A 26,843-nucleotide genomic window follows, 5' to 3' on the forward strand; every position below is an offset into this window, starting at 1 on the left:
CATCAAGTGCTTGTCATAGCGTAGGTTTTCCAGGTATATGTTGAGAAGTTTGTTTGTGTTGTTCATCAAGTGCTTGTCATAACGTAGGTTTTCCAGGTATATGTTGAGAAGTTTGTTTGTGTTGTTCATCAAGTGCTTGTCATAACGTAGGTTTTCCAGGTATATGTTGAGAAGTTTGTTTGTGTTGTTCATCAAGTGCTTGTCGTAACATAGGTTTTCCAGGTATATGTTGAGAAGTTTGTTTGTGTTGTTCATCAAGTGCTTGTCATAACATAGGTTTTCCAGGTATATGTTGAGAAGTTTGTTTGTGTTGTTCATCAAGTGCTTGTCATAACGTAGGTTTTCAGGTATATGTTGAGAAGTTTGTTTGTGTTGTTCATCAAGTGCTTGTCATAACGTAGGTTTTCCAGGTATATGTTGAGAAGTTTGTTTGTGTTGTTCATCAAGTGCTTGTCATAACATAGGTTTTCCAGGTATATGTTGAGAAGTTTGTTTGTGTTGTTCATCAAGTGCTTGTTGTAATATAGGTTTTCCAGGTATATGTTGAGAAGTTTGTTTGTGTTGTTCATCAAGTGCTTGTCATAACGTAGGTTTTCCAGGTATATGTTGAGAAGTTTGTTTGTGTTGTTCATCAAGTGCTTGTCATAACGTAGGTTTTCCAGGTATATGTTGAGAAGTTTGTTTGTGTTGTTCATCAAGTGCTTGTCATAACGTAGGTTTCCAGGTATATGTTGAGAAGTTTGTTTGTGTTGTTCATCAAGTGCTTGTCATAACATAGGTTTTCCAGGTATATGTTGAGAAGTTTGTTTGTGTTGTTCATCAAGTGCTTGTCATAGCGTAGGTTTTCAGGTATATGTTGAGAAGTTTGTTTGTGTTGTTCATCAAGTGCTTGTCATAACGTAGGTTTTCCAGGTATATGTTGAGAAGTTTGTTTGTGTTGTTCATCAAGTGCTTGTCATAAATAGGTTTTCCAGGTATATGTTGAGAAGTTTGTTTTGTGTTGTTCATCAAGTGCTTGTCATAACATAGGTTTTCCAGGTATATGTTGAGAAGTTTGTTTGTGTTGTTCATCAAGTGCTTGTCATAACGTAGGTTTTCCAGGTATATGTTGAGAAGTTTGTTTGTGTTGTTCATCAAGTGCTTGTCATAACATAGGTTTTCCAGGTATATGTTGAGAAGTTTGTTTGTGTTGTTCATCAAGTGCTTGTCATAATATAGGTTTTCCAGGTATATGTTGAGAAGTTTGTTTGTGTTGTTCATCAAGTGCTTGTCATAACGTAGGTTTTCCAGGTATATGTTGAGAAGTTTGTTTGTGTTGTTCATCAAGTGCTTGTCATAACGTAGGTTTTCAGGTATATGTTGAGAAGTTTGTTTGTGTTGTTCATCAAGTGCTTGTCATAACGTAGGTTTTCCAGGTATATGTTGAGAAGTTTGTTTGTGTTGTTCATCAAGTGCTTGTCATAACATAGGTTTTCCAGGTATATGTTGAGAAGTTTGTTTGTGTTGTTCATCAAGTGCTTGTCGTAACATAGGTTTTCCAGGTATATGTTGAGAAGTTTGTTTGTGTTGTTCATCAAGTGCTTGTCGTAACATAGGTTTTCCAGGTATATGTTGAGAAGTTTGTTTGTGTTGTTCATCAAGTGCTTGTTGTAACATAGGTTTTCCAGGTATATGTTGAGAAGTTTGTTTGTGTTGTTCATCAAGTGCTTGTCATAACGTAGGTTTTCCAGGTATATGTTGAGAAGTTTGTTTGTGTTGTTCATCAAGTGCTTGTCATAACGTAGGTTTTCCAGGTATATGTTGAGAAGTTTGTTTGTGTTGTTCATCAAGTGCTTGTCATAACGTAGGTTTTCCAGGTATATGTTGAGAAGTTTGTTTGTGTTGTTCATCAAGTGCTTGTCATAACGTAGGTTTCCAGGTATATGTTGAGAAGTTTGTTTGTGTTGTTCATCAAGTGCTTGTCATAACATTAGGTTTTCCAGGTATATGTTGAGAAGTTTGTTTGTGTTGTTCATCAAGTGCTTGTCATAACGTAGGTTTTCCAGGTATATGTTGAGAAGTTTGTTTGTGTTGTTCATCAAGTGCTTGTCGTAACGTAGGTTTTCCAGGTATATGTTGAGAAGTTTGTTTGTGTTGTTCATCAAGTGCTTGTTGTAATATAGGTTTTCCAGGTATATGTTGAGAAGTTTGTTTGTGTTGTTCATCAAGTGCTTGTCATAACATAGGTTTTCCAGGTATATGTTGAGAAGTTTGTTTGTGTTGTTCATCAAGTGCTTGTCATAACATAGGTTTTCCAGGTATATGTTGAGAAGTTTGTTTGTGTTGTTCATCAAGTGCTTGTCATAACATAGGTTTCCAGGTATATGTTGAGAAGTTTGTTTGTGTTGTTCATCAAGTGCTTGTCATAACGTAGGTTTTCCAGGTATATGTTGAGAAGTTTGTTTGTGTTGTTCATCAAGTGCTTGTCATAACATAGGTTTCCAGGTATATGTTGAGAAGTTTGTTTGTGTTGTTCATCAAGTGCTTGTCATAACGTAGGTTTTCCAGGTATATGTTGAGAAGTTTGTTTGTGTTGTTCATCAAGTGCTTGTCATAACGTAGGTTTTCCAGGTATATGTTGAGAAGTTTGTTTGTGTTGTTCATCAAGTGTGCTTGTCATAATTAGGTTTTCCAGGTATATGTTGAGAAGTTTGTTTGTGTTGTTCATCAAGTGCTTGTCATAACATATAGGTTTTCAGGTATATGTTGAGTTTGTTTGTTTGTGTTGTTCATGTTGAGAAGTTTGCTTGTTGTTCATCAAGTGCTTGTCATAGCGTAGGTTTTCCAGGTATATGTTGAGAAGTTTGTTTGTGTTGTTCATCAAGTGCTTGTCATAACATAGGTTTTCCAGGTATATGTTGAGAAGTTTGTTTGTGTTGTTCATCAAGTGCTTGTTGTAATATAGGTTTTCCAGGTATATGTTGAGAAGTTTGTTTGTGTTGTTCATCAAGTGCTTGTCATAATATAGGTTTTCCAGGTATATGTTGAGAAGTTTGTTTGTGTTGTTCATCAAGTGCTTGTCATAACGTAGGTTTTCCAGGTATATGTTGAGAAGTTTGTTTGTGTTGTTCATCAAGTGCTTGTCATAACGTAGGTTTTCCAGGTATATGTTGAGAAGTTTGTTTGTGTTGTTCATCAAGTGCTTGTCGTAACATAGGTTTTCCAGGTATATGTTGAGAAGTTTGTTTGTGTTGTTCATCAAGTGCTTGTCATAACATAGGTTTTCCAGGTATATGTTGAGAAGTTTGTTTGTGTTGTTCATCAAGTGCTTGTCGTAACATAGGTTTTCCAGGTATATGTTGAGAAGTTTGTTTGTTGTGACCCTGACCTTGATGAACACTTATATCCTTTAGCCTCTATAGCCTAAAGGTCTTGCAGAGACGATCCAAGGTCTTGTTCATTGTCGATATTAGGAAAATACAATCTTAGCTGCAAGTTGATCTGTGTATCCATGACATATCTGATATCGTGAACTCTCAAGGGAGTATCTATAAATGCCTCGTCATCTAATTAGTGAAGCGCATGAATGGATTAACGAGATTCCCACTGTCCCCATCTACATTAGTTCACCACACAGATTCAGTAAATAATCAGTTTCCATGTTCTGGTTGTATGGGGTAAGACACAAGCAGTGTGTACCAGCCTTCTTGTTAGACACAAGCAATATGTACCAAGCCTCTTGTTAGACATAAGCAGTGTGTACCAGCCCTCTTGTTAGACACAAGCAGTGTGTACCAGCCCTCTTGTTATACACAAGCAGTGTGTACCAGGCCTCTTGTTAGACACAAGCAATGTGTACCAGCTCTCTTGTTAGACACAAGCAGTGTGTACCAGGCCTCTTGTCAGACACAAGCAATGTGTACCAGCTCTCTTATTAGACACATGCAGTGTGTACCAGGCCTCTTGTTAGACACAAGTAGTGTGTACCAACTCTCTTGTTAGACACAAGCAGTTTGTACCAGCCATCTTGTTAGACACAAGCAGTGTGTACCAGCCATCTTGTTAGACACAAGCAGTGTGTACCAGCTCACTTGTTAGACAAAAGCAGTGTGTACCAGCCATCTTGTTAGACACAAGCAGTGTGTACCAGCCATCTTGTTAGACACAAGCAGTGTGTACCAGCTCACTTGTTAGACACAAGCAGTGTGTACCAGCTCACTTGTTAGACACAAGCAGTGTGTACCAGCCCTCTTGTTAGACACAAGCAGTGTGTACTAGCCCTCTTGTTAGACACAAGCAGTGTGTACCAGCTCACTTGTTAGACACAAGCAGTGTGTACCAGCTCACTTGTTAGACACAAGCAGTGTGTACCAGCCCTCTTGTTAGACACAAGCAGTGTGTACCAGGCCTCTTGTTAGACACAAGCAGTGTGTACCAGCCATCTTGTTATACACAAGCAGTGTGTACCAGGCCTCTTGTTAGACACAAGCAATGTGTACAGGTCTCTTGTTAGACACAAGCAGTGTGTACCAGGCCTCTTGTTAGACACAAGCAATGTGTACCAGCTCTCTTGTTAGACACAAGCAGTGTGTACCAGGCCTCTTGTTAGACACAAGCAGTGTGTACCAGGCCTCTTGTTAGACACAAGCAGTGTGTACCAGCTCTCTTGTTAGACACAAGCAGTGTGTACCAGGCCTCTTGTTAGACACAAGCAGTGTGTACCAGGCCTCTTGTTAGACACAAGCAGTGTGTACCAACTCTCTTGTTAGACACAAGCAGTTTGTACCAGCCCTCTTGTTAGACACAAGCAGTGTGTACCAGGCCTCTTGTTAGACACAAGCAGTGTGTACCAGCCCTCTTGTTAGACACAAGCAGTGTGTACCAGGCCTCTTGTGTACAAGCAGTGTGTACCAGGCCTCTTGTTAGACACAAGCAGTGTGTACCAGCCATCTTGTTAGACACAAGCAGTGTGTACCAGCCATCTTGTTAGACACAAGCAGTGTGTACCAGCTCATCTTGTTAGACACAAGCAGTGTGTACCAGCCATCTTGTTAGACACAAGCAGTGTTTACCAGCTCACTTGTTAGACACAAGCAGTGTGTACCAGCCATCTTGTTAGACACAAGCAGTGTGTACCAGCCCTCTTGTTAGACACAAGCAGTGTGTACCAGCCATCTTGTTAGACACAAGCAGTGTGTACCAGCCATCTTGTTAGACACAAGCAGTGTGTACCAGCTCACTTGTTAGACACAAGCAGTGTGTACCAGCCATCTTGTTAGACACAAGCAGTGTGTACCAGCCCTCTTGTTAGACACAAGCAGTGTGTACCAGCCATCTTGTTAGACACAAGCAGTGTGTACCAGCCATCTTGTTAGACACAAGCAGTGTGTACCAGCTCACTTGTTAGACACAAGCAGTGTGTACCAGCCATCTTGTTAGACACAAGCAGTGTGTACCAGCCCTCTTGTTAGACACAAGCAGTGTGTACCAGCTCACTTGTTAGACACAAGCAGTGTGTACCAGCCATCTTGTTAGACACAAGCAGTGTGTACCAGCTCACTTGTTAGACACAAGCAGTGTGTACCAGCTCACTTGTTAGACACAAGCAGTGTGTACCAGCCCTCTTGTTAGACACAAGCAGTGTGTACCAGCCATCTTGTTAGACACAAGCAGTGTGTACCAGCTCACTTGTTAGACACAAGCAGTGTGTACCAGCCATCTTGTTAGACACAAGCAGTGTGTACCAGCCATCTTGTTAGACACAAGCAGTGTGTACCAGCCATCTTGTTAGACACAAGCAGTGTGTACCAGCCATCTTGTTAGACACAAGCAGTGTGTACCAGCTCACTTGTTAGACACAAGCAGTGTGTACCAGCTCACTTGTTAGACACAAGCAGTGTGTACCAGCTCACTTGTTAGACACAAGCAGTGTGTACCAGCCCTCTTGTTAGACACAAGCAGTGTGTACCAGCCCTCTTGTTAGACACAAGCAGTGTGTACCAGCTCACTTGTTAGACACAAGCAGTGTGTACCAGCTCACTTGTTAGACACAAGCAGTGTGTACCAGGCCTCTTGTTAGACACAAGCAGTGTGTCCATCCAGTGTAGTGTGTACAAGTGTAGTGTGTCCAAGTGTAGTGTGTCCAAGTGTAGTGTGTACAAGTGTAGTGTGTCCAAGTGTAGTGTGTACAAGTGTAGTGTGTACAAGTGTAGTGTGTACCAGGTGTGGTGTGTGTCCAAGCAGGTGTACAAGTGTAGTGTGTACAAGTGTAGTGTGTCCAAGTGTAGTGTGTCCAAGTGTAGTGTGTACAAGTGTAGTGTGTACAAGTGTAGTGTGTACAAGTGTAGTGTGTACAAGTGTAGTGTGTACAAGTGTAGTGTGTCCAAGTGTAGTGTGTCCAAGTGTAGTGTGTACAAGTGTAGTGTGTACAAGTGTAGTGTGTACAAGTGTAGTGTGTCCAAGTGTAGTGTGTACAAGTGTAGTGTGTACAAGTGTAGTGTGTACAAGTGTAGTGTGTCCAAGTGTAGTGTGTACAAGTGTAGTGTGTACAAGTGTAGTGTGTACAAGTGTAGTGTGTACAAGTGTAGTGTGTACAAGTGTAGTGTGTACAAGTGTAGTGTGTACAAGTGTAGTGTGTACAAGTGTAGTGTGTACAAGTGTAGTGTGTACAAGTGTAGTGTGTACAAGTGTAGTGTGTACAAGTGTAGTGTGTACAAGTGTAGTGTGTACAAGTGTAGTGTGTCCAAGTGTAGTGTGTACAAGTGTAGTGTGTACAAGTGTAGTGTGTACAAGTGTGTACATTTATCTGATAATGTTCATCTTGTGTTTCAGGGTGCTGGTGATGTGACTGTAGTGATAGAAGATTTCTCAGCATCTACTAGCAATGAGGTTACACTGGCCAAAGGTCAGAGTGTGGAGGTCATTGATGCTGCACCAGGTCATTCGGACTGGTGTCTAGTCCGAACAGTGCCAAATGAGTCAGGGGAAACAACTCAAGGATTAGTGCCAATGTCGGCTCTTAAACCAATCGCCATTTTGAGGGCTCCAGGATCACGAAACAGCCTTGACCTTGATGGTAAGTGACAGTAACACTTCACAATAGCTAATTCTAGGGAATGATATTGCTCAACCTGTGAGAATGTAAGTACAGGGTTAGTTCTGGAGAACGATGTTGCTCAACCTGTGAGAATGTCGGTACAGGTTTAATTCTAGTGAACGATATTGCTCAACAGTTGAGAATGTAAGTACAGGGTTAGTTCTGGAGAACGATGTTGCTCAACCTGTGAGAATGTCGGTACAGGTTTAATTCTAGTGAACGATATTGCTCAACAGTTGAGAATGTAGGTGTTAGTTCTGTGAGAATGCTCAACAGTTGAGAATGTAAGGTACAGGGTTAGTTCTGAGAACGATGTTGCTCAATGTTGAGAATGTCAACAGTTGAGAAGCGATATTGCTGTAGGTACAGGTTTAGTTCTGGAGAACGATATTGCTCAACAGTTGAGAATGTAAGTACAGGGTTAGTTCTGGAGAACGATGTTGCTCAACCTGTTGAGAATGTCGGTACAGGTTTAATTCTAGTGAACGATATTGCTCAACAGTTGAGAATGTAGGTACAGGGTTAGTTCTGGAGTTAAGCGATGTTGCTCAACAGTTGAGAATGTACAGGGTACAGGTTTACAAGTTCTGGAGAACGATGTTGCTCAACCTGTGAGAATGAAGTACGATAGTGAAGCGATATTGCTCAACAGTTGAGAATGTAAGTACAGGGTTAGTTCTGGAGAAGCGATGTTGCTCAACAACAGGTTAGTTCTGAGAATGTAGGTACAGGGTTTAGTTCTGGAGAACGATGTTGCTCAACAGTTGAGAATGTAGGTACAGGGTTGAGTTCTGGAGAGCGATGTTGCTCAACAGTTGAGAATGTAGGTACAGGGGTTAGTTCTGGAGAACGATGTTGCTCAACAGTTGAGGATGTACAGTTGAGAATGGGTACAGGGAGAAGCGAGTTCTGAGAAGCGATGTTGCTCAACAGTTGAGGATGTAGGTACAGGGTTAGTTCTGGAGAAGCGATATTGCTCAACAGTTGAGTTGAATGTAGGTACAGGGTTAGTTCTGGAGAACGATGTTGCTCAACAGTTGAGAATGTCGGTACAGGGTTAGTTCTGGAGATATTGCTCAACAGTTGAGAATGTTGCTCAACAGTTGAGAGGATGTAGGTACAGGGTTAGTTCTGGAGAACGATATTGCTCAACAGTTGAGAATGTAGGTACAGGGTTAGTTCTGGAGAACGATGTTGCTCAACAGTTGAGAATGTAGGTACAGGGTTAGTTCTGGAGAACGATGTTGCTCAACAGTTGAGAATGTAGGTACAGGGTTAGTTCTGGAGAACGATATTGCTCAACAGTTGAGAATGTAAGTAGAGGGTTAGTTCTGGAGAACGATGTTGCTCAGCAGTTGAGAATGTAGGTACCGGATTGGTTCCAGTGATCGATGTTGCTATGCAGATTGGGTCATAGTCAGAAGGGCCGCATGACAAAAGGGCCCCAAAATGGAAAATTCAAAAGGCCCGCAAGAAAGTCAAAATGGCCGCAAACCCCTAGTCAAAAGGGCCACATCAAAAAGTCAAAAGGACCCCATCAAAAAGTCAAAAGGGCCACATCAAAAAGTCAAAAGGGCCACATCAAAAAGTCAAAAGGGCCACATCAAAAAGTCAAAAAGGGCCCCATATAAATAAAGTGTATTATAGTAAAAGGTTATACATCTATACAGTGTATACTTTATACATACTAGTTTAATAAGATATTTTTTCAATATTTGAAAGAAAATCCTGACAAAGAATAGATGTATGTGATGTTTATTTATTCCTCTAAGCATAAAAAATCTAAACTAAACTAAAATATTTCCCGAAAACACATATCCCTTTGATGCCATATTTGTGTTTTGACAATCATGTAAGCTGCCACTAATCCCTAAGATTTCTTTGCTCTTCAGTGAAAGAAAGGTCCAAGTTAGGTTTGGTGACCTTGACCTTCATTTCAAGGTCTTTAACGTTTTACCTGCATGTTAAGCTATCTCAAGAACCGTTCCCTGGATTTTCTTCATATGCAATACCAAGCTTTATCCAGGGAAGGCGCAGGGCCCAGTCCATTTTGGTGACCTTCACTTAATTTTCAAGGTCACAGAGACACTTTGAAGATTTCAGCAAATTAACCTACATGTTATGCTTGTCAGCAAGATACCTCAAGAACCATTCACTGTACTTTCTTCATATTTGACACCAAGCTTCATCTAGGGTAGGCCCAGGGCCCAGTCGATTTTGGTGACCTTCACATAATTTTTAGGGTCACGACGACACTATGAAGATTTCAGAATGTTAACCTGAATTGTCAGCAAGATATTTTAAGAACAGTTCACTGGATTTTCTTCATAGACTTTCAAGACTTCCCTTGAATGTTTTTCAATAAGCAGTTTCTTTAGTACTAGTTTTGCATATTTCATACACTATGACATTCATGTCAACGTCAGTCTTGAAAATCTGTGTATTTCTGAGGTGAGGTGAGGTGAAATTGGGTTTAACGTCGGGTTTAACGTCGTGCTTGAGAATATTTCGCTCATATGACGACGTGCATGCGTGTGTATGTGTATGTGCGGCTGCTTGTACTAGCCCAGACTGAAGCTGGTTTTATAGTGCTAGCCCACTGAGATACCATGTCGCGGTGAAGCATGAATACCCCACTCAGACACATTATACTGACTCCGAACCGACCAGTCTTTGTTGTACCCATTAATGCCAAGCGCCAGGCAGGGACCAACAAGTACCATATTTTAACGTCTTTTGGTATGACGCGGTCGGGGAGCGAACCCGCAACCTTCCGCTCTCCGGGCGGACGCTCTAACCACTACACCACAGAGGCGGTCGTGTATTTTTTAACAACTAAAGAGCAAGATAATGTTTTTGTTGACATTTAACTTCATCTTAAACTTTCATTACTTTATAAGTTTGATTTGATAATTTGCGGCGGGGGATTATGTCACCTTAGTGACAATGCTTGTTGTTTATATCACTTCCCTCTGCTATGGCAGTAAAGTTTGTGAAGTATTTGAAAACTCAATGACATAGTCCCATGGATGATTCAAATACCTCTGATAAAGAATCATTAGACTTTTCTTTATTTGTCACTCTTTTTATAAGTAGCCCATAAAGCACTCACAATGTTTCCTGATCACCCGATCTGATTTAGTGATATAATTATACATTTTCTATCAGTAGAGTCGAAGGCTTTACAGAAATCTATACATGCTACATAGAATCTACCTTTCCATTTAGATATATGTTTTTGAATAAGAGCAATTAATACAAAAATATTGTCTGTTGTTGAGTAACAACTGTGTTAGCAAATTCCAAATTACTGCTTGTACTGTCATCAAAATCAGGAATACTCTCCTGAAAATCACCCAATCTTGCATTAAAATCACCACCAATCAATATAACCGGATCTGAAATAAAACATTCAAGGTGTTCAACAGAAAATAAAGGCTCAAGCTGAATTGTCCCATTATGTTCAATTACATTATCATAATATTGTGGCCGCCATATAGCTGGAATATTGCTGAGTGCGGCGTAAAACTTAACTCACTCACTCACTCACTCATAATATTTTGAATATTGTGGGGGCATATACAGGGTTTTACGGGATGCGTGATTCCTACATATTAGACGCAGAAATTTGATGAAGTACCCTCAAACTAAAATCCTGTGCGTCCTTGTGGACGCAATATAATTTTTTTCTGGGAAGAACTTTCTGAGTTTGTAATGATATCCCATATTAAAAAAACACATTCTGTTTACAATCATATTTTCTAATGACATAGAAAGTAACACATATTATTACCTAATCATTATCAAATGGGAAGCATCCATGATCAATTATTGCATGCCAATTGATGGACTCCCAATTTTGGAAATGGACTCTCAGAATACGTATGCCCTGAGTCCCCAGGACTCCCAGTTTCGAGGAGCTATGTAAAACCCTGCATATATACACTGACTGACTGATTGACTGACTGAGTTTTGGTTTTACGCCGCTTTTAGCAATATTCCAGCAGTATCACAGCAGGGGACACCAGAAATGGGCTTCACACATTGTGCCCATGTGGGGATTCGAACCCGGGTCTTCGGCGTGACGAGCCAACGCTTTAACCATTAGGCTACCCCACCGCCCACATATATACACAAAAATATGAGATATCATTTTCATGATCAAATATTTCTTGATTAAGTTTAAGAACATACCTATATATGTGACATATTTAAGGGTGTTACAAATCTGTCAATAGAATTTCTAGCTAAAACTTTAATACCACCTGCATACCGACCTTTCTGATCGCCTGACAACAATTTAATAATAGCATATTTAAATCTGTAAAATATTTTTGACTTTTTGATGTGGCCCTTTTGTCATGCGGCTCTTTTGATCTGTTACCTGCAGATTCATACAGTTCGCACATAGATTTTTCATTTCATACCCCGATTAACAAAAACAAGATAAATGTTAAATATATACAATGTTGGTTACAATGTCAGTGACCAATCAAAATTGTCAGGGTAAATACATTTCAGGTTTTGTATCCTGTGTATCCTTTGTGAAGGTGGAGAGTTATCTCCCCTATACCACTCATGGCTGAATTCACTGTGTGGAGTTGTTGTATAGGACTTGACTAGCTGATACAATGGAAGGTGTCTAAAGTACTCACAGAAAAACAAATAAAATAACTTTTGGCGGGTTTTTTTTCTTTATTACTTCATTAGAATACGTTCTAACATACTAGACTTCTGATCATCATTCAAAATACCATTTTACAGGTAAAAATGACAAAAAACTTGCATATTATCAACAAATTTATAAGCATGTTATAACTTAGATCACAATCAACAATGGGTGGTAACAACTACATGCAGCACTGTTTTGACAGGCAGATGCATTTGCACCGTCGTTGCCATAGCGATTGTGCAATTGACAATCAAGCTATGAATGAACTCATAAAATTGTAATCTTTCAGCAAGAGTACAGGCTTGAAAATGTACTGAACACAAATCCCTAAATCAGTTATTTTGCATATCAATTAGGGTAAAATAAATAAAGGATGAATGTTATAAGACATTTTTCATAAAATATATTATGTATGTGAACCTATGGATAGTACATCTCATTTGCATACTATAGCTTGCATCAGAAAAGTACATTTTGACTTTGATGAAATTTCAAGGGGTAAAAAAATGTTTTTGGTGTTTATTCCATAGTTTTGAACACAACTAAAGTTTGATTGTTAAATATTCTATGACTATCATTTTTCCCAACTTTTGTTTTGAACACTTTTTGTAAAATTATCAGAAATAGATGAGTTTACAGGAAAGCAAATCATTATTTCTATTTCTGTGAGCACTTGAGGACTTGATTGTGAAAACATTTCAAATGTAAAAATATCATGGACTGTAAGATAATGTTCAGTTGAAACAGTTACTGAGTATGATGAGAGACATCATTGTCCCATTGTTACCCAGCCAGCACTGCACTTTTCTAATATCTGTCCACTACGTCTATTGTCTGTCTAGTAATTACATGTTATTTCTTCAGAAGGAGAAGGCTCATCAGGGCTAAACGCTTCAGCTTCTTCACCGGTGACAAAGAGAAGAAGCAGCTTCAGGTAAGGAAGTCCTGTACAGAACTGCATGCATGCCTGGGATATATAAGGATGTATCACATAGCCTGTACAGTACTGCACGCATGCCTGGGATATATAAGGATGTATCACATAGCCTGTACAGTACTGCATGCATGCCTGGGATATATAAGGATGTATCACATAGACTGTACAGTACTGCATGCATTGGGAGTGTTGCATGCCTGGGATGTATGAGGATGTATCACATAGACTGTACAGTACTGCATTCATTGGGAGTGTTGCATGCCTGGGATATATGAGGATGTATCACATATCCTGTACAGTACTGCATGCATTAGGTGTGTTGCATGCCTGGGATATATGAGGATGTATCACACAGCCTGTACAGTACTGCATGCATTAGGTGTGCTGCATGCCTGGGATATATGAGGATGTATCACATAGCCTGTACAGTACTGCATGCATTAGGTGTGTTGCATGCCTGGGATATATGAGGATGCATCACATAGCCTGTACAGTACTGCATGCATTAGGTGTGCTGCATGCCTGGGATATATAAGGATGTATCACATAGCCTGTACAGTACTGCATGCATTGGTTGTGTTGCATGCCTGGGATATATGAGGATGTATCACATAGCCTGTACAGTACTGCATGCATTAGGTGTGTTGCATGCCTGGGATATATGAGGATGTATCACATAGCATAATGGGTCCCAAATACTGATTATGAAAGTCAAGGATAAAGCACGGTAGACGGTACAGCTGCAATTTTGACATTTTACCCTAAAAAGGCCCTAAATTCATTGTAGCCTTGAAAAGGCCCTAATCGCCAGTAATTTGCCCTGAAAAGGCCTTATATTTAGTAAAACTTGTCTGTATAAGTTATGATTCTACATTCTTTATATATCTCCCAGTGACCAAACTTCTCTGACAGCTGTAAGTGGGCATGTTATTGCTGGCTATAGTTTGAAACCCCACTCACTTGAAGTTATATTTTCAGGAAGTGGTTGACAAATCCTGTGCGTAAGTTGAGTCATGGCAAGATTGAGAAACAGGGTCAGGCTCTCCTGGAAGCCCAGCGACTGGCTGCAGCAAAGGGAGAACGGAAGGTGCTCAACCCACTCGGAGCAGCAAAGGCAGGCCTTCTTACTTACCTTGTACACACACAGTCAATGTCCCATCTCACACAATCAAACATGCAGAAATACACAGTCAAACAGACATACACACACAATGCTCGGTCTCTCAACATCAAACATGTTATGTGTTTGGTTACTGTGACATAGTTAATGCATAATCTCACCTTCATTATGTCCTCCGAGCAGTAATCTCACCTTTGTACTGTTTGCCGAGCAGTAATCTCACCTTCATAGTGTCCGCAGAGCTGTAATCTCACCTTCATAGTGTCCGCCGAGGAGTAATCTGACCTTCATAGGGTCCGCCGAGCTGTAATCTGACCTACGTAGTGTCTGCAGAGCAGTAATCTGAACTTCATAGTGTCCGGCTGAGCAGTAATCTCACCTTCATAGTGTCCGCAGAGCAGTAATTTCACCTTCATAATGTCCCAGAGCAGTAGTCTCACCTTCATAGGGTCTGCCGAGCAGTAATCTGACCTTTGTATTGTCTGCCAAGCAGTAATCTGACCTTCGTAGTGTCCGACGAGCAGTAATCTGACCTTCGTAGTGTCCGCCGAGCAGTAATCTGACCTTCGTAGTGTCTGCCGAGCAGTAATCTGAACTTCGTAGTGTCTGCCAAAGAGTAATCTGACCTTCATAGTGTCCGCATGGCAGTAATCTCACCTTCATAACCTTCACCTTAAGGGTCTGCCGAGCTGTAATCTCATGTAGTGTCTGCAAAGCAGTAATCTGAACTTCATAGTGTCTGCTGAGCAGTAATCTGACCTTCATAGTGTCCGCAGAGCAGTAATCTCACCTTCATCGTGTCCGCAGAGCAGTAATCTGACCTTCGTAGTGTCTGCCGAGCAGTAATCTCAGCTTCAGCAGTAATCTCAGCTTCATAGTGTCCACCGAGCAGTAATCTGACCTTCGTAGGATCAGCCGAGCAGTAGTCTCACCTTCAGTAGGGTCCGCCAAGCAGTAGTCTTCAGAGGGTCCGGCCTAGCAGTAGTCTCACCCGTGAGGTCCCGGCCAAGCAGTAGTCTCACCCTCGGAGGGTCCGCCAAGCAGTAGTCTCACCTTCAGAGGGTAGGGTCCGCCCAGCAGTAGTCACACCTTCGTAGGGTCCGCCGAGCAGTAGTCTCACCTTCGTAGTGTCCGCCAAGCAGTAGTCTGACCTTCGTAGGGTCCGCCAAGCAGTAATCTGACCTTTGTAGGGTCCGCCAAGCAGTAGTCTCACCTTCGTAGGATCCGCCGAGCTGTAATCTCACCTTCGTAGGGTCCGCCAAGCAGTAGTCTCACCTTCGTAGTGTCCGTCAAGCAGTAGTCTCACCTTCGTAGGGTCCGCCAAGCAGTAGTCTCACCTTCGTAGGGTCCGCCAAGCAGTAGTCTCACCTTCGTAGGGTCCGCCAAGCAGTAGTCTCACCTTCGTAGGGTCCGCCTAGCAGTAGTCTCACCTTTAGTGAGGGTCCGCCAAGCAGTAGTCTGACCTTCGTAGGGTACGCCAAGCAGTAATCTGACCTTTGTAGGGTCCGCCAAGCAGTAGTCTCACCTTCGTAGGATCCGCCGAGCTGTAATCTCACCTTCGTAGGGTCCGCCAAGCAGTAGTCTCACCTTCGTGAGGTGTCCGCCAAGCAGTAGTCTCACCTCAGTGGAGGGTCCTGGCCAAGCAGTAGTCTCACCTCTTCGAGGGTCCGCCAAGCAGTAGTCTCACCTTCGTAGGGTCCGCCAAGCAGTAGTCTCACCTTCGTAGGGTCCGCCTAGCAGTAGTCTCACCTTCGTAGGGTCCGCCAAGCAGTAGTCTCACCTTCGTAGTGTCCACTGAGCAGTAGTCTCACCTTCGTAGTGTCCGCCGAGCAGTAATCTGACCTTCATAGGGTCCGCTAAGCAGTAGTCTCACCTTCGTAGTGTCCGCCGAGCAGTAGTCTCACCTTCGTAGTGTCCACCGAGCAGTAATCTGACCTTCATAGGGTCCGCTAAGCAGTAGTCTCACCTTCGTAGTGTCCGCCAAGCAGTAGTCTCACCTTCGTAGTGTCCGCCGAGCAGTAATCTCACCTTCATAGTGTCTGCCGAGCAGTAATCTGACCTTCGTAGTGTCTGCCGAGCAGTAATCTGACCTTCATAGTGTCTGCCGAGCAGTACTCTCAGCTTCATAGTGTCCGCCGAGCAGTAATCTCAGCTTCATAGTGTCCACCGAGAGTAATCTGACCTTCGTGAGGGATCAGCTCAGAGGGGCAGTAGTCTCACCTTCATAGTGTCCGCCAAGCAGTAGCAGAGGGTTATCCTAGCCTAAGCAGTAGTCTCACCTTCGTAGTGTCCGCCGAGCAGTAATCTCACCTTCATAGTGTCTGCCGAGCAGTAATCTGACCTTTGTAGTGTCCGCCGAGCAGTAATCTCACCTTCATAGGGTCTGCCGAGCAGTAATCTGACCTTCATAGTGTCTGCCGAGCAGTAATCTGAACTTCATAGTATCTGCCGAGCAGTAATCTGACCTTCTTAGTGTCCGCCGAGCAGTAATCATTCCTACATTATGTCTTACCTAGATAAGATGCACATGACAAGCTCAGTATACTGAGATTATACTTGTTGTATAATGGTCCATGAAGTGTTTTACATGTATTGGTGATGTTGGTTTGCTATTTTTGCTCAGATTGCTTGTAATGTTTTATGTTCATAATTCATTTCAGAAAATTGTCCAACTTCTTTCTCTCCATTCACTTTTGTCATATACATTTGCTGCAGTATATTTTCAACACTAAATTTCTTGCCTTAAATGATGTCATTTAGCTGCATGTTCCCCAGCTGCGTTTAGATGCAGTACGACAGGTCACATCATGAAGGTAAGATTTTATGTTCACTTCCTTTACATGTGCAAGCATTAAGCTGGTGTTCCCATTGCATCAGTCCTGCACATGGCACACACATGGATTACGTTAACGCTTAACACAAAACAGGAATCACAGAATTTGTTTTCAGTTGTTAAATTGGTGAATATGCAAGCCAACTTGTTGGCCAAGTCTCAGTAATTCATTCATTTTTGCAGTTTCTGTGAAGTATCTTAGAGACATAACTTGTATTATTTGCTGGGATCCTTCATTGTTGTAAAGAAGATAATCTCCTTGGCCTCAATCATTGTGATATTGCCAGGACAATAGTAGTAGGGTGATGGCATATTTCCTTTTCATGAAGAAAGAAAGATTATTCATTGAGCTATCTGCTGGCAGGTACATTCGATCAGTTGCTGGACAGTAGCTAAACACTGCACATCTGCTGGCCAGTTTTGTTCCCTGAAGTTACTGCCTGTATGCCCTTTTGATTTGACGTTTTGTCTACCTAAACACCCCCTCAGCAGATAATGTGCATCAATTTACGCCCAAGGGTTTTCACAGACACACACAAAAACAAAACACACACACGCATACAGATTCTTGCTGGGTGTTACGGCCGTATGTGTTACTTGCCCTAACTGAGAAATGGCCAGAGCTTGTTTACAGCCTTTTCCATTTCTGGTGGATTTATTGATCAGATGTTGCCAGTTGCTGGAGTCATTCAGTCAAGGCTCACAGATGAACAAGGGAATTCATTCATGTGATTAGACAGGCAGATTACAGCTAGTTTATAACCGGTTGGTTGATAGGGCTCAGAGACAGAGCAGTACACGTTGATGCAGATATGTCATAGTGCTCACACTGTGCTCACATTGATGAAGATATGTCACAACCCACATCATGACATCAGTATACGATGATGAAGATATGTGACACTACCCACACAATGGCATCATCACATGATGAAGATATGTGACACTACCCACACAATAACATCAGTACATAAAGATGAAGATATGACACTACCCACATAATGACATCAGTACATAATGATGAAGATATGTGACACTACCCACATATTGACATCAGTACACGTTGATGAAGATATGTGACACTACCCACATATTGACATCAGTACATGTTGATGAAGATATGTGACACTACCCACATATTGACATCAGTACATGTTGATGAAGATATGTGACACTACCCACATATTGACATCAGTACATAATGATGAAGATATGTGACACTACCCACATATTGACATCAGTACATGTTGATGAAGATATGTGACACTACCCACATATTGACATCAGTACATGTTGATGAAGATATGTGACACTACCCACATATTGACATCAGTACATAATGATGAAGATATGTGACACTACCCACATATTGACATCAGTACATGTTGATGAAGATATGTGACACTACCCACATATTGACATCAGTACATAATGATGAAGATATGTGACACTACCCACACGATGACATCAGTACATAATGATGAAGATATGTGACACTACCCACATATTGACATCAGTACATAATGATGAAGATATGTGACACTACCCACATATTGACATCAGTACATGTTGATGAAGATATGTGACACTACCCACATATTGACATCAGTACATGTTGATGAAGATATGTGACACTACCCACATATTGACATCAGTACATGTTGATGAAGATATGTGACACTACCCACATATTGACATCAGTACGAAATGATGAAGATATGTGACACTACCCACACAATGACATCAGTACATAATGATGAAGATATGTGACACTACCCACATATTGACATCAGTACATAATGATGAAGATATGTGACACTACCCACACAATGACATCAGTACATAATGATGAAGATATGTGACACTACCCACATAATGACATCAGTACATAATGATGAAGATATGTGACACTACCCACATATTGACATCAGTACATGTTGATGAAGATATGTGACACTACCCACATATTGACATCAGTACATGTTGATGAAGATATGTGACACTACCCACATATTGACATCAGTACATGTTGATGAAGATATGTGACACTACCCACATATTGACATCAGTACATAATGATGAAGATATGTGACACTACCCACATATTGACATCAGTACATGTTGATGAAGATATGTGACACTACCCACATATTGACATCAGTACATGTTGATGAAGATATGTGACACTACCCACATAAGGACATCAGTATGCGATGATGAAGATATGTCACACAACCCACACAATGACATCAGTTTATGGTGATGAAGATATGTCACACAACACACACAATGACATCAGTTTATGTTGATGAAGATATGTCACACATGATATGATTTTCTCTGCTATAATGGTCAGGTAATGTGATGGTCTAGTGCTATAATGGTCTAGTTATGTAATGGTCTGGTGATGTGATGGTCTTGTGCTATAATGGTCTAGTGATGTAATGGTCTTGTGCTATAATGGTCTAGTGATGTGATCGTCTTGTGCTATAATGGTCTTCTGCTGTAATGGTCTGGTGATGTGATGGTCTAGTGCTATAATTGTCTGGTGATGTGATGGTCTTGTGCTATAATGGTCTGGTGTTGTGATGGTCTAGTGCTATAATAGTCTTGTGCTATAATGGTCTGGTGATGTGATGGTCTAGTGCTATAATGGTCTGGTGATGTGATGGTCTAGTGCTATAATGGTCTAGTGCTATAATGGTCTGGTGCTGTGATGGTCTAGTGCTATAATGGTCTAGTGCTATAATGATCTGGTGATGTGATGGTCTAGTGCTTTAATGGTCTGGTGATGTGATGGTATGGTGCTGTAATGGTCTGGTGCTGTAATGGTCTGGTGATGTGATGGTCTGGTGATGTGATGGTCTAGTGCTATAATGGTCTGGTGATGTGATGGTCTTGTGCTATAATGGTCTGGTGATGTGATGGTCTAGTGCTATAATGGTCTAGTGATGTGATGGTCTAGTGCTATAATGGTCTAGTGCTATAATGGTCTGGTGTTGTGATGGTCTTGTGCTATAATGGTCTGCTGATGTGATGGTCTGGTCTTGTGATGGTCTAGTGCTATAATGGTCTAGTGATGTGATGGTCTTGTGCTATAATGGTCTGGTGTTGTGATGGTCTAGTGCTGTAATGGTCTGGTGATGTGATGGTCTGTTTACGGGGTCAGTAGTCTAGCTGTCTTGGCCACCCTTAGCTGAGACAAATAGTTCCATGAAATTCTCTGGATGTCCCCTTACATGGATAAACAGACATTCACGATCAATACTCACTCTGCACATAACATTTAAATGTCAGTTTCCATGGCAACCTCCTGCAAGGGTCAAGGAGAGGGTGGCAGCAAAAATTACCCATAATGCCATGGCAGTAAGCAGTGACTGGCAGGACTATAGATTTCTTGTGTGTGGAACTTGCTTCTCAATGAAGGCATCAGAGGGAGGCTGCCCCGTGCCATGTCTGGTGGACCAGCTATTGCTACACATCCAAATCGCCTATCTAATTAATTTGGCCAACCATGGCACTGCAGGGAGCTCATGGGGAGACATTTATCGAACCCTTGTTATTTACTGAGAGACGTATGGTCAATAAAATCTCCGCACAGTGAACATGATATATTATTGCCATTCATGTGCAGATGAGTCTGGCTTGCGAGTGAGCAATCACGGCAGAGCTTCTGCTGGGCTGTAGACAGATAAATAACCTTGTATCGATCACACCAACCTCAAATTATCAGCTTCCAGGCTAAATTTGTTCTGCCTTCCTAAGGGAATATTTCTTGTCTTTCAAAACTGTAGAAGTATGTACCTTAATTCTGTTCTTGTTACTATTTATGAAAAATATGTAAATATATGTCCACATACTAATTGTGAAATTACTGTAACAATAATGGAGATGGCCTCCTGTTGGTTGAAGCATAAGGCATCAATATGTTGTGTCAGCAGTATGTGGTGCAAACAAAGGCTTGAGGTGGATTTGAGACATGATAAACTAGTACAGCTGCTGCAGATTGATGTTGCAGAAAATGTGAATCTATTTACCAGGACAGACCATAATATTCTGAAGTAGTCTACTGTCTGACTGTAACACTGTGTTTACTTCTGCCTTTACCATTGACAGTACCACTGACTGTACCCTGACTGTACCACTGACTGTACCACTGACTGTACCACTGACTGTACCCTGACTGTACCCTGACTGTACCACTGACTGTATCCTGACTGTACTGTACCACTGACTGTACCACTGACTGTACCACTGACTGTACCCTGACTGTACCACTGACTGTACCACTGACTGTACCACTGACTGTACCCCTATCCTGACTGTACCACTGACTGTACTGTACCACTGTCTGTATCCACTGTACCCTGACTGTACCACTGTGTACCACTGACTGACTGTACCACTATCCTGTACTGTACCCTGACTGTACCACTGACTGTACCACTGACTGTACCCTGACTGTATCCTGACTGTACCACTGACTGTACCCTGACTGTACCACTGTCTGTATCCTGACTGTACCCTGACTGTACCACTGACTGACTGTACCACACTGTATCCTGACTGTACCACTGACTGTACCACTGACTGTACCACTGACTGTACTGACTGTACCTGACTGTGACCACTGACTGTACCACCTACCACTGACTGTACACTGACTGTACCACTGACTGTACACTGACTGTGACTGTACCACTGACTGTACACTGCTGACTGTACCACTGACTGTACACTGACCCTGACTGTACCCTGACTGACCACTGACTGTACCACTGACTGTACCACTGACTGTACTGTACCACCACTGACTGTACCTGACTGACTGTACCACTGACTGTACCACTGACTGTACCACTGACTGTACACTGACTGCCTGTATACCCCTACCCTGACTGTACCACTGACTGTACACTGACTGTACCACTGACTGTACCACTGACTGTACACTGACTGTACCACTGACTGTACACACTGACTGTACCCCTGACTGTACCCCTGACCGTAAGAAACACTGAAAGAAACACTGTCTTTACCACTGACTTTACCACCGACTGTACCACTGAAAGAAACACTGTCTTTACCACCAACTGTACCACTGAAAGAAACACTGTCTTTACCACCAACTGTACCACTGAAAGAAACACTGTCTTTACCACCAACTGTATCACTGAAAGAAACACTGTCTTTACCACCGACTGTACCACTGAAAGAAACACTGTCTTTACCACCAACTGTACCACTGAAAGAAACACTGTCTTTACCACTGACTGTACCACTGAAAGAAACACTGTCTTTACCACCAACTGTATCACTGAAAGAAACACTGTCTTTACCACCAACTGTACCACTGAAAGAAACACTGTCTTTACCACCGACTGTACCACTGAAAGAAACACTGTCTTTACCACCAACTGTATCACTGTAACATTTGCAGATAACATTGACTCTGCTGCTGCATCTTCAACTCACAGTGACACCCATCCAACCCATCACACACTGACACCCATCCAACCCATCACACACTGACACCCATCCAACCCACCTCACACTGACACCCATCCAACCCATCACACACTGACACCCATCCAACCCACCTCACACTGAAACCTGTCCCACCACACCACACATTGACACCTTTCCCACCCACCACACTGACACCTGTCCCGCCACACACTGACACCTGTCCTGCCACACACTGACACCTGTCCCATGTCACCACACACTGACACCTGTCCCACGTCACTACACACTGACACCTGTCCCATGTCACCACACACTGACACCTGTCCCACCTCACTAGCCACTAACACCTGTCCCAACTCAACACACATTGACACCTGTCCCACCACACCACACACTGACACCTGTCCTACCTCACCTAACACCTGTCCCACCACACCACACACTGACACCTGTCCCACCCACCACACACTGACACCTGTCCCACCTTACCACACACTGACATCTGTCTCATGTCACCACACACTGACACCTGTCCCACTTCACTACACACTGACACCTGTCCTACCTCACTACACACTAACACCTGTCCCACCTCGCCACACACTGACACCTGTCCCACTTCACTACACACTGACACCTGTCCCACCTCACCACAGACTGACACCTGTCCCACCACACCACACAGACACCTGTCACACCACATCACACACTGACACCTGTCCCACTTCACTACACACTGACACCTGTCCCACCTCACCACAGACTGACACCTGTCCCACCACACCACACAGACACCTGTCCCACCACACCACACACTAACCCCTGTCCCACCTCACCACACACTGACACCTTTCCCACTTCAACACACAATGACACCTGTTCCATTTCACCCAACACTAACACCTCTCCTGCCTAACTAACATTAACACCAGTCTCACCCACACTCGCTAACAGCTAGCACACGTGATTGATTTCTTATCTAACCGTGCTGAATTCTCCAGGAAAGACTACTGAGCAACAGTGTATGATTCAATACCATCCCACGTAATAATTTGTGGCTGTGCTGACAAATGTTCTTAGTGATTTAAACATGTGATATTTACTTAGGGAGCCTTTTTAACTGAGAGGCAGCATGGCCTCACCTCTGCCTGCATGCAGAGCTCTTCCCTGTATGAATGGTTGGAAACTATTGATAGTGTACCTAGTTACAAGTTCAACAGACGATGATTGTTGGAAAGTACAGCTGAGTGCATTCAAACAGTTCTATGTCATTTAAATTGAAATCCCTTTCTTGTAAGTTCTGAGTGACAGAAGACGTTCAAGTATAACCTGATTATCACATGATTGACTACTGGTCGGATATGTGACCTTTCCCTGTTGTGACAGTGTTGCCATTCTGTGGTGAGTGATCTGCACGTTCTGGTGGTGACAGCTCCTGTTGTCCCACATTGACAGGTGATGACAACACTGCTGGTTGTGTTACATCACACCTGTGTGTGAGGCCTGGGAGGGCTCACACGGCTGACCAGAGGCTCCCCAACACCAGATGTGAAGGTAGGTACTCCCACGCTTCTATACTCACTCTAACAGTTGTGTATACTGCAGTCAGATAAGACCTTGACATGCAACATATAAAATACATGTGTAGACATGCCGGTACATATATCCCTGTCAATAATTCAATACACGGTACTGCCATCGAGGATTCACAACTATTTTATAATATTTAACAATACTGTAGTTCTGTGTTCAAGCATATACACTTGCACACTTTCAGTAACACCGAGGTTCTGTGTCAAGCATATACACTTGGGCACTGTCAACAATATAGTCTGTCGTACAGGCCCTGAAGCAAATATATCCAAGAAAGCCCACACAAGTCTAGAAAATGTGGCAAGTCTAGATTTCCTCAAAAGTCTCAGGGCTCCTTTTCATGATATTTTTTTTTTTTTACTATGAACTTTTTTCAGAGACTAGTTGTTAGTCTATCAACAATACAGAGGTTTCATTTTGAAGTATATATATTTTGTGAATTCAGTAATTCAGAGATATTGTCTTCAAGAATTATTGTTTGAGTACAGTTAGTAATACTAATATGTAGTAAGATATGTTAATGTAAATTCATCACCACTGGGTATGTACTGTCATCAAGGATGTATATATTGTGAGGTGTGAAGTTGGTTGTGTGTCAGTATGTGTGTTTGGGTAGTATTGTTGGTAGGGTCAATTGTTTATATGATGACATTGGCACCTGATACTGAACAGTACCATTAGCACCTGATACTGAACAGTACCATTAGCACATTATACTGAACAGTACCATTGGCACATTATACTGAACAGTACCATTGGCACGTTATACTGAACAGTACCATTGGCACATTATACTGTACAGTACCATTGGCACATTATACTGAACAGTACCATTGGCACATTATACTGAACAGTACCATTGGCGCATTATACTGAACAGTACCATTAGCACATTATACTGAACAGTACCATTAGCACATTATACTGAACAGAACCACTGGCACATTTTACTGAACAGTACCATTGGCACATTATACTGAACAGTACCATTAGCACATTATACTGATCAGTACCACTGGCACACTATACTGAACAGTACCACTGGCACATTATACTACACAGTACCATTAGCACATTATACTGTACAGTACCATTAGCACATTATACTGTACAGTACCATTGGCACATTATACTGTACAGTACCATTAGCGCATTATACTGAACAGTACCATTAGCACATTATACTGAACAGTACCACTGGCACATTATACTATACAGTACCACTGGCACATTATACTGTACAGTACCATTGGCACATTATACTGAACAGTACCATTGGCACATTATACTGTACAGTACCACTGACACATTATACTGAACAGTACCATTGGCACATTATACTGAACAGTACAGTCTGTCATGTTAAATGCTGTATTATTAGGGTGAGACTGTCATGTTTGAATGCTGTATTCTTAGGGTGAGACTGTCATGTTTAAATGTTGTATTATTAGGGTGACACTGTCATGTTTGAATGTTGTATTATTAGGGTGAGACTGTCATGTTTAAATGTTGTATTATTAGGGTGAGACTGTCATGTTTAAATGTTGTATTATTAGGGTGACACTGTCATGTTTGAATGTTGTATTATTAGGGTGAGACTGTCATGTTTGAATGTTGTAATTTTAGGGTGAGACTGTCATGTTTAAATGTTGTATTATTAGGGTGAGACTGTCATGTTTGAATGTTGTATTATTAGGATGACACTGTCATGTTCAAATGTTGTAATAATAGGGTGAGACTGTCATGTTTAAATGTTGTATTATTAGGGTGACACTGTCATGTTTGAATGTTGTATTATTAGGGTGAGACTGTCATGTTTGAATGTTGTATTATTAGGATGACACTGTCATGTTCAAATGTTGTAATATTAGGGTGAGACTGTCATGTTTAAATGTTGTATTATTAGGGTGACACTGTCATGTTTGAATGTTGTATTATTAGGGTGAGACTGTCATGTTTGAATGCTGTATTATTAGGATGACACTGTCATGTTTAAATGTTGTAATATTAGGGTGAGACTGTCATGTTTAAATGTTGTATTATTAGGGTGACACTGTCATGTTTAAATGTTGTATTATTAGGGTGACACTGTCATGTTTGAATGCTGTATTATTAGGATGACACTGTCATGTTCAAATGTTGTAATATTAGGGTGAGACTGTCATGTTTAAATGTTGTATTATTAGGGTGACACTGTCATGTTTGAATGTTGTATTAGGGTGAGACTGTCATGTTTAAATGTTGTATTATTAGGGTGACACTGTCATGTTTGAATGTTGTATTATTAGAGTGAGACTGTCAAGTTTAAATGTTGTATTATTAGGGTGAGACTGTCATGTTTGAATGTTGTAATATTAGAGTGAGACTGTCATGTTTAAATGTTGTATTATTAGGGTGACACTGTCATGTTTAAATGTTGTAATATTAGAGTGAGACTGTCAAGTTTGAATGTTGTATTATTAGGGTGAGACTGTCATGTTTGAATGTTGTATTATTAGGGTGAGACAGTCATGTTTAAATGTTGTATTATTAGGGTGACACTGTCATGTTTGAATGTTGTATTATTAGGGTGACACTGTCATGTTTGAATGTTGTATTATTAGGGTGACACTGTCATGTTTAAATGTTGTATTATTAGGGTGACACTGTCATGTTCAAATGTTGTAATATTAGAGTGAGACTGTCATGTTTAAATGTTGTATTATTAGGGTGACACTGTCATGTTTAAATGTTGTAATATTAGAGTGAGACTGTCAAGTTTGAATGTTGTATTATTAGGGTGAGACTGTCATGTTTGAATGTTGTATTATTAGGGTGAGACAGTCATGTTTAAATGTTGTATTATTAGGGTGAGACTGTTATGTTTGAATGCTGTATTATTAGGGTGAGACTGTCATGTTTAAATGTTGTATTATTAGGGTGAGACTGTCATGTTTAAATGTTGTATTATTAGGGTGACACTGTCATGTTTGAATGTTGTATTATTAGAGTGAGACTGTCAAGTTTAAATGCTGTATTATTAGGGTGACACTGTCATGTTTGAATGTTGTAATATTAGAGTGAGACTGTCATGTTTAAATGTTGTATTATTAGGGTGACACTGTCATGTTTAAATGTTGTAATATTAGAGTGAGACTGTCAAGT

At 41.4% G+C, this 26,843-nt stretch overlaps 1 protein-coding gene across 1 annotated transcript in view; it reads left to right on the top strand.

Moving 5' to 3' along the window:
* The window catches only part of LOC124281588 (triple functional domain protein-like), a 188,311-nt gene that overhangs the window by 91,501 nt on the left and 69,967 nt on the right, over positions 1–26,843 (top strand). Inside the window, exons 23-25 of the mRNA XM_046717532.1 lie at positions 6,811–7,054; positions 12,612–12,681; positions 13,663–13,798. Coding sequence (XP_046573488.1) covers positions 6,811–7,054; positions 12,612–12,681; positions 13,663–13,798 — 450 coding nt within the window. The remainder of the gene's footprint in view (positions 1–6,810; positions 7,055–12,611; positions 12,682–13,662; positions 13,799–26,843) is intronic.

Source organism: Haliotis rubra, unplaced genomic scaffold (genome assembly GCF_003918875.1).
Source record: "Haliotis rubra isolate DU_JTF1 unplaced genomic scaffold, ASM391887v1 Scf285, whole genome shotgun sequence".
In the NCBI taxonomy this organism is placed as follows: domain Eukaryota; kingdom Metazoa; phylum Mollusca; class Gastropoda; order Lepetellida; family Haliotidae; genus Haliotis; species Haliotis rubra.